Below are 9,701 nucleotides of genomic sequence, written 5' to 3' on the forward strand. Positions count from 1 at the left end.
CAATTANCCCCCCCACTCCCTCCCCTACCAAATGTGAAGTACATCAACTGAATATTCACCCAAACCCAGGAGTCAATATTGCTGCATCAGCATTATCATTCAACGTGGAAGACCACATAGTCAGGTTCATGCTAAACATAGTTTTGCTTGTTATTGATAAGTATTCTTGTGTACGAAAGTTGTGAGACTGTGATTACAGACGAGTGTTGTCAAATCCTAATTAGTATTTTGTCAATTTGATAACTACTTTATGAGAAGAAAAAAATACTTTATGATAAAAAAAAATATAAAATAATTTTTCTTTTTGGGTTCATCAACTAGAAATTTCATATCTCTGTTTTCTTTTCGTGTTCAGAAACTTAATGGAGGAAATGTCAGCCCTCTTAGAAACAGATTTTAAAATGACAAGTATAATATTCACCTCTGCCTTTCAACAGCCGATATCACTGATACTTTTAGTCTGTAAACTTACACGTGTTATTTAATTATTTCATGTTTTAATGAAAGTTTAAGTTTTCAGTTGTCAACTGAATTTAGGAAACTGCCAATTTCCAATTACATTTGAACTCTTTGATCAATGAGACCATTGAAGTTATCCGATGAAGATTTGTACAACGCAGATATTGTTGTATTTTACTTTGTACTTATTCCCATCTCCCTCATACAAATCAACATTGGTGTATGTATATTAATATTTGCTACATGTATTTGTATAGGAGCCACACGTTCTATGTGGTCAATATCGGTAACACTTTGTTTATTCTGCTTCATGTACATATGAACCTTCATGAACTTTCATGTACATATGAACCTTCATGAACCTTCATGTACATATGAACCTTCATGTACATATGAACGGCTGATTATAATGTTCCTGCGGTCATATTTTGGTGCAATACACCTTCCATTTAAGTAGTAGAGAATTTGTGTGAGGTCCATATATACCTATGTATATACTTCATTTGTACACATATGATAGATAAATTAAATTTTTATTAAATTATGAGTTGAGAAAAATTCAAAATTAAATTGCCTATTTTCGATACATTTAAAATAAGGTTGTGTCTCAAATACGGAAAAAAAAATCTTGCTGGGAATGTTTATCATTTATGATCCATCTTGTCACAGTAGGCCAACAAATGGCAAGTGATTGGTTTTTTTTTGTTTCTTTTGTTCGTTTTTTTCTGATGCGAGGGATGTAATATACTGATAACATGTTTTTAAAATCTGTTATTTATACCCAGTGCTTCTAGTATTTTTATGATGATTTTATATATTATATGTTTAAGTCTTAAGAAATTGGATGTTATGCATTTTTCACTTATCAAGGTTATGATCCCAGTACTTTTCTCTATAGAAGAAATATGTGTAAATTGATCAAAACCCTTGGCTAACAAAGATGGGTGTTGCTATTACAAGGTGAACTTTACGAACGCATAATCATGTCTACTTATTTCTGTACTGTACCATGTACACTTCAAAACATTAAGAAATGTTGGGTTCATATATTAATTGATAGATATGCATATCTGCAATATATTGTGTTCTGGTACAGGGTGTCCTGAATGAAAAAAGGTCATGAACTATGTGAATGATGCAGAAACCTCGTTCTATCCAAGTTTGAAGTCGACAATGTCAGAAAGCATGCTTATACATGTATAATAAACTACAAAAGAATTAGTCTCTAATTAAGTACTGATGCATGCCAGTTTACTATAACTTGAAAGTTGCATTACTCCTGTGAGGTAAACAAAGGCACAGAAGTGTATTGTTTACTGTACCATATAACTCTAAAATCAAAATGTTTACCATTTGTTTCATGTAAAAGTTGCTATTGACATATTTTAAGGTTACTCGGTCGGAAGGACCAAGGTTGTGCTCTATGACTAGAACGACATCCATCGGCTGCCATCAATTTTCTTTTTCTTTAATCAATTTCTTAACCCTTTTACCACTGTGCAACTTTAGTAGACTCTACTATACATTTATCTGGGTGAGTCCATTATAGTCTACAGTGATGAAAGGGTTAAGAACCATTGAAATAAGGGTCATGATATTTGGCACAAAGCTCATTGGGATGAGGGGCTATTAAGTTTGTTCAAATGAATAACTGACGCCTTTTCAAGTTTGCAATTATACCATGGTTCACATGATATGTTCAGTACCAACAGGAAGTTGAAGAGGCATTATGATAGTAAGACAACTGTATCATGACAAAAGTGCTAAATGTATCTGACTACAACTAAATACTCGTTTTGTTACACTAATAGTATAATTTTGTTGATTTCCAGTTTGTAAATAATATACAGTGTATTAGCATACGGTACAAGAGATGAACATTCTTTTGCCTTGAATCAAATTATGTGTTGTATTTTGAATTGATTTATTATTTTATTCTTTTGTGAATGTGTGAGTGATGTGAATGATGTTGTATGCCAGGCATAGAGTATGTTTGTATTAAGATACCCCATCTATAAATAGCCCCATAAATGCACAAGAATGATGTAGGCTTAGAAGTATAGAGGCTACCGTCTGCGACGAGAAAAATAAAAACATCAATAAATCAATGTATCACCTTAAGACCTGATCTTATATTTTGTTTTGCTATCTATACGTTATTCTTCGCAGAGACCAGGGGCCTGTTCGTTTATGCGGAGCACAACCAGGTTGTCAGTCTTTAAATGTAACATTTTCGGGTATAAATCCTGGCGGACCTGCAAATGTTGATGCAGGCCTTGAAAAGGCTTTGTCAAAGCTCGCCTGAAAGCAGCATCAGGTTACTAGGTCCGACCTTATTTCATCAACAAACAACTTTGGTCCAACCGGTTCAACCGTTTAAACGAAAATGGCCCAGATTGGCATAATGCTGAGATTACATAATTTTGTATAGAGTTTTCTCACTTAAGGGTTATTTCCCTTAAAATGACTCTAAATGCTGTAATTGTTTACCGGTACTTTAATATCAGAATGTTATCAAAGCATGCATTCTTCAATCTTGTGTTTCTGTATAAGCAACACCGATTCATCAACCATTATCAGTTGCTGAACTGAAACCCGATTGGTTTAGCCTCATAGTATATACTAGACACACTAATCTTGTTGGTATTGGAATTTTATATCTTGATTTACACAAATATGTTTCCACTTTTATAAATTTTAAAGAATTTTATTTTAACTTCAAGTGTCAGGGTTAACAAGGTTCCACAGGAATAGTCCACAGGTAGTGCAGGCTATTCCATAACGATTCTTTATTTAGTGAAAAAAGGACCTTTTACTGTAGAATGAAAGCAGTAGAGACAGACACCACTCTTCAAAATAGAAAAAATAACAAATATTGAAAATATTTCTGCTTTTTATTCATCGAACTTCAACACAGTAACAACATGATATAACTAATTTCATTTATACATTTATGCTAACATAAACATCAAAAGAAGTTCATCTATCTAATAATACATACCCTTACTGATGTTCATACATCGATTATAACATTACTACATCTACACCAATAAACAATTATGCATATCATCATAGTTGTATTAACAGTTTTATTACATTTTCAGCGACTGAAACGTACATCATAAATAACGTTTTTCAATAAGTACATCAGATAAAACGAGATTCATAAACATGGCATAAAAAAATATTAATTTTACCGGTATTAAAAATAATGCTAGACTGTGTTATGCAAATATAAAATATGTGCATTAAACCCTTGGCGTAAAGTGCTCGTTAGTAATTCTATTACTCGTTATATACCATTTTCGAAATAACACAATGAAGGTTAGCATTGTTGATCAAATCAAAGGAACCACTGCTTCGAAATGGAAAATATTGTCAGCATTATTTACATTCTTTATGTATGGTGGCCCAGTCAGGTAGTCTGGATGCAAGACATTCTGGCAGTGGTATACTTGTTGAAACGTTATTCACCATGCTCCAAGAAAACCTGAATGTGAAGTATCCGAGGACAACGGAGGTGGAGAGTCCGATGGATAGTAGTCCCATCAGGACCACTGCCCAAAACAGTACCAAGGAGGCGAACAACAGGACCACACCTTAAAATACACAACACAAAAGTTACGTCGGAACCACGTAATGATGACGTCAAAACCACGTAATGATGACGACGTCAACAATCAAGTAATATCATTTATAGAACTATGTCTGCCATTGATATTTGGTGCAATATCTTACGAATGTACAATATATAAAATGAAAAACGCATATTAAGCACCTTTGTGATACCTTGCAGTACATGACGCAAATTGGTTCGTCTCTGAGCAACCGTCTTCCTTTTCGAGACAATACCAACGTACACACATGCAGAAACAGCAGGGCACGTATTCATGAAACCATTCTAATACTCAAGCATGGATTCTGTGCTCAAACCAGCTTTGTTGTGACTCACTTAAATCATGTCAAACGATCAAAAAGGTGATAGCAAACGTTGAAAACAATATTCGGCTTTAAGTCTCTTCAATTGTTTCCAAAATCATTGACAAAATAAGATTTTTCAATCATTTATAATCGCAACAAGAAATAAGGCTTGGGCACATTATCCATGCTTTAGCACGAGAACGATTTCACGAATACGGGACAAGTAAATTATAAAACATAAATTCACATTGAAAAATCACTTTTATCAGCAACAATGGGGATCGCTAATAGCCTGTGATCATCAAAACATTACATGTATCCCTTGGTAAAAACCGGTATAAATTGAGAGAAAATTGGACAAAGGTTCTAAAATGGTTTTCAATGGCACAGCCAAATGTGGTAGCTAGCAAGAACGTTACTCGCGTTTAGTGCCGACAAGTTGTGGAATACATGTATGTATAATTTACAGGTAGGCAGACAGCCTCTCAACAACCTCGTATATATAGGATTGCTAGTGTATACTCTTTCCACCTTTCTGGCAGGGCTTGGAGGCCAAGACATATTCCAACATATCATTAATACTCCTCGGGTCCCAAGATGTACAATTTCCAAAGACGAACGGCTCCCACGATTTACAATTTTTGAAGATGAAGCTACCTAAACATATTTGAAAATTTCCCAAATATCTTAAGAACCGATCTAAGATGACAACACACTTAAGCGTATTCAAAAGTGGATGTGATTTTTTTGTTGGATTTGGAGCAATGACGCAGATTTTTCATTTATAATCTTTCCAAGGGTCAACTTCAGTCGCAATTGGGAACCGTCGGCATTTTCCATAAACGATAAGATTTGTCGATGTGAAGACTTCACGAAAGCGTGAAATTTGTCTTAACTGCAAATGCTGTTATTGATTTTAAGCACATTGGGTTTTAAATCTTCCAATATAGTTGATATTGAATATATTTGATCGTCTAACTGCTAAAAGTGTCGTGCTTTATTCTCCGTCGCGGTTGTAACATTCTCTTGCGTTAAACCCTATCTTAAGTTCTTAAGCGGGAAGTGTTCCTAATTTTCTCATGTTTACTGCAGCATTTGGTCGTCTCTTTGTGCTCTGATCTTAATTGGAATAATAGAAATTTAACCGCGGCATGCGAGATAGTTTGCCTTCAACCGAGACACGCATTTGACGGTGGCTGAGGAGTGAACCTGACCACTCCAGTAGCGGTCTTAGTTTTTTTTAGCTTTTCTAAGAACATGTCGTGCAGTACATTGTCAACTGCTTTAAAAAGAATAGAAGATAATTGAAAATCAACTTTAAATGGTCCGTTTATTGACTGCCAAATACCGTAAACGTACATATTTCACCGGTAATCTAAAATATGAATGCGCTGATTGAAGTTCTTGTATATTGCTCTCAATTGCACATTTTTGGAGTACGCCGATTGATCAATGCGCTTATATGTTAAAATTCGATAATAAACTAAAATTTGAGTGCGCTAAAACAAGTATTTTTACGGTAAATGAACCAAGTCGCCTTACACAAATCCAGATACAGCATCCTCGATACTCTAGGGTGAGGCACGCGACTAGCTATTTGATTGGTCTCGGGTAAACAAAACACTTACCAATCTCTACAGAGGAGCGACACCCGACTTCAAAGTCAGTAATTTTTTTCCTTTACGCAACCGCGAGATTCTTTTGTTGTACATCAAAGGTTCAAACTAGTCTTCTTGTCCCTTCGATTTCGCTATGACATATTCCAGGGGTAAAGAGAGTGACAGTGAGCGTTACCCCTGGAGTATCGAGGATGCTGATACAGCGGAATGACTAGCATCCGGCGAAACCAAAGGCGTTATACAACTGTGTCCAGAGTTAAACAAATGCTACCTCTCATCACCAACTATATTCGCAACCAGGAACTATTACAACAGCCCGGGGCCCGTATTCATGAAACCATTCACATGCTCAAGCATGGATTTTGTGCTCAAGCCTATAATTTCTTGTTCTAGTTTTAAGTTATTTAAAAGATCTTATTTTATCAAAGTTATTGGGGGAAAAATAAGAGACTTGAAGCCGAATACTGTTTTCAATATTTACAATTGACTTTTTGATCGTTGACATGATAAAGGAGAGTAATAAGAAAGCTGGCTTGAGCACAGAAACCATGCTTGAGCATGAGAACGGTTTCATGAATACGGGCCCCGGGTGTATGAGAACAATACTCAACAGCTGAACTAGGAACCAATGGTTATAAGGATGACCAGCCCATGGTACTAATATTTACCAGTCATATAGTGATACAATATGAGTCCTACCTTGTAAAGAGTTATATTAGGACCAAGGGACAAACTTACGTGTCCGCGAAAATCACAAACAAACTTTCACAGTACGTCATATTTCCCCAAGACCATACCGGATTACAACAGATTTCGTACAAAATCAGCTGAATCTGTCATTATAGACACGCTAGGGGGGCTACAACTGGCAGGTTCGGAGTGAAAAGAGGCATCACTTCCATTTAATCTTTTAATTGTCAACAATTTAGCTTATAATTGTCACACAATTTCGTGTAGGTCGTACGACTGAACGCACTGTGACGTCATGGTACGCTTCTTGCTGTAATACAAGGTCGCATAATAATGACACCTAACGCCATGCCTCTTGGAAGACTTAACTCTAGTAATGGGCGGAGGGTGTATATAATCAGCTCGAATGCCTTTGTCGTAGTTCAGGGCGATGTCATGCATTATTAGAACAAGCAGAGTATCACACAGATTCGGGGTCGCCAGCAATGGTTCAGGGACGTAAGGTTATGATGCTGTTCCAGGTAAGAAAAAAATGCTTACAATGTGCTCCAAGAGTTCGACATACTGAGAGAGTGAAACAAGTATACACTTCTCGGCAAGATGTAAGTCCCCTTTTTGTTCAGAAGTGTAGCATTTGTATTACAAGACCGAAATTTTACTATTCGTATTGTCATTGTTTATTGAAATAAATATTTTCAGCTCTAGTTTTAATTTACCTTCAAAGATGACAAATCCGGTAAAACCAAATATGCTGGCAGCGAATACAAAGGCAAAGAAACAGAAAAACGGTACACTGCACATCACTATGGTAACCATCAGGAAGAGGCTGATGATTGGATGGTCTGAAACATACTGTTGAACAGCTGCCATCTTCTTTTGTAGACCCAGACAGTCATTGATATTTTGAAGAAACCCTCCATTTTCTTTTGTCGCTGAAGAGTCGGCTTCTACGCTTGCCCCTCCCATAGTGTGTATTTGCTGTCAACATAAAATGTATAGTGAAGAACAAAGTGTGCATTGTCTTAAATCTGGGAGTATGGCGTCATTTGAAAAGCATTTACCATTATTGTATTATCCTCGATACTCCAGAAAACCTTACGCTCTCTTTCGCTCTCTACACCCCTGGGATATGTCATAGCAAAATTGAAGGCTCGGTGTGCACCACCTTGTGAATGAGACGAGAAAACTAGTTTAATCCTTTGATATACATCAAAAGAATCTCTCAGTCGCGTAGCGGTAAAATTGACTGGCTTAAATGTCGGGTGTCGCTCCTCTGTAATCTTTAAAAGACAGATATCAGCCTTAGTGATTGGTCAGTTTTTTTTTACCTGAGACCAATCATATAACTAGCCGCGTGCCTTCAATTTTGCTTTTAGGACATAGTCCAGGGGTGCAGAGAGCGAAAGCGAGCGTATCCCTGGAATATTGCGGATGATATTATATGTGTGTCCAGTACGGCCATATTATTTGGAAAAAAAGGTAGTGAAATCAACACTATTTTCATAAATGCGTTTCCCTACTACAAGGCTAATAAATTAGGTACAGAAATAAAACAATATCGCAGTAAAGATGATCAGGTCGACGCGCCATTGTCGTCGTCTGCTTCACTCACCTGGAACTCAGTTGTTGTGGCGCTTGGCTTTCAAAAAGATTCCGGATAATGGAAATATGACCGGTGGAACTCGAGCACGTAAGATTTATACGATGTGTTATTTCTCCGTCCTCTGATCGATATAGGCCTAATGCAATCATACACGCTGTTAAATTGTATAGACATATATTACACCCTTCACGTAACATCGATTTATTTTTAGCGTTTAATGGATTATTTTAGAGTTATCAATACACGATACGCGTGCGTGTTCTCCTGCAGCCTGAAATACTTATCTGTGATACGAGCAGTTATATTTATATATAGACAAATGTCTCGACTTAATCGGTATCTGCCCGACATGCGCCTATTCACCATGCTTACAATCATCGAGTGTAGCATTACACCATTGCTATTTCACACCAAGTACCCATCGAAAACCGATAACTCCACGTGCCTTCTTCCCCTGTAGTTACGAAAATGACAATGTGATAACATCTACGATTTGTTGTACTTGACATGGAAGAAAACAAATAGTAACACATGTACTAAATGTACGTAGCACATATTCCCGTCTTAATTCACCCATAGGTACTTCATGCATGGTAAACAAATCCACATGTAATCACGTATGAAACACAGTTAAGGAACATGATAATATGTTACAGCTATATTAGGTCCAAATACAGCTGTAATAAACGTGTTTACTCCGTTTAGATCCAAATATAACTGAAACGAATTATAAGGTCCCTACAGCTGTGGTCTGAAGTACCGGCTTATATATGTTTCACCTGAATTAGTCATACAACGAATAGGCAATATAAATGCATGCGTATCCATATTACAAATTACCGATATATTAATATCCGACAGCTGTCAAACGAATCACTACATTAATTTTGTTGTACGACCAATGTCCAGGCATATACGTGTACCTGACCTAGCAAACCCACATGTATATACACACCTTTAGTACTACACCACTATAAGTAAATATATGAATGTATTTATACATATAATTTGAGTTCTTTGTTTCCAACTTACCGTCTTAAAACTCAAGGCATACAACTAGAAACACATTGTGCAGCTTCCTGTGCGTCATATCGCACGTGATGGCTACACTATAACTACAAAACGAAAGTACGTCTGGGGTCAATATGCATGTGCAATCGGGAACCGTCGGCACTTTCCGTAAACGAGGAAATATTTTCTTGTTTACGGAAAGTGCCGACGGTTCCCGATCGTATGCATACCACCAGAAGTTGACTACACACACAATGCATACATGTAGTGGAATTCTGTTTAAATATTTCAGTATCACTTGTATCCTAAGTGAATGTTCTAACTATAACCTCTAGATTTATACCTTATGTTTAACACTCGTTGTTTATTTGAAGAGTATACATTAGCATGTTGCCCAA

General features: G+C 36.5%; 1 protein-coding gene across 1 annotated transcript; it reads right to left on the reverse strand.

Moving 5' to 3' along the window:
• Positions 1-3,339: 3,339 nt before the first annotated feature.
• On the reverse strand, positions 3,340-9,438 carry LOC110448575. Its single transcript, XM_021494886.1, has 3 exons — positions 9,325-9,438; positions 7,406-7,667; positions 3,340-4,058 (listed from the first exon to the last, which is right to left on the reverse strand). Exons 2-3 carry the CDS (start codon positions 7,653-7,655, stop codon positions 3,844-3,846), a joined length of 465 nt encoding a protein of 154 aa, XP_021350561.1. The 5' UTR covers positions 7,656-7,667; positions 9,325-9,438; the 3' UTR covers positions 3,340-3,843.
• Positions 9,439-9,701: the final 263 nt, after the last annotated feature.

Source organism: Mizuhopecten yessoensis, unplaced genomic scaffold (genome assembly GCF_002113885.1).
Source record: "Mizuhopecten yessoensis strain PY_sf001 unplaced genomic scaffold, ASM211388v2 scaffold4121, whole genome shotgun sequence".
NCBI classification, from domain to species: Eukaryota; Metazoa; Mollusca; class Bivalvia; order Pectinida; family Pectinidae; genus Mizuhopecten; species Mizuhopecten yessoensis.

Coding starts and splice junctions, on each gene's coding strand:
- LOC110448575 (XM_021494886.1), bottom strand. CDS start 7,655: ATGGGAGGGGCAAGCGTAGAAGCCGACTCTTCAGCGACAAAAGAAAAT. Junction 4,059..7,405: donor CGGATTTGTCATCTTTGAAG/GTAAATTAAAAC, acceptor GTGTATTTTAAG/GTGTGGTCCTGTTGTTCGCC.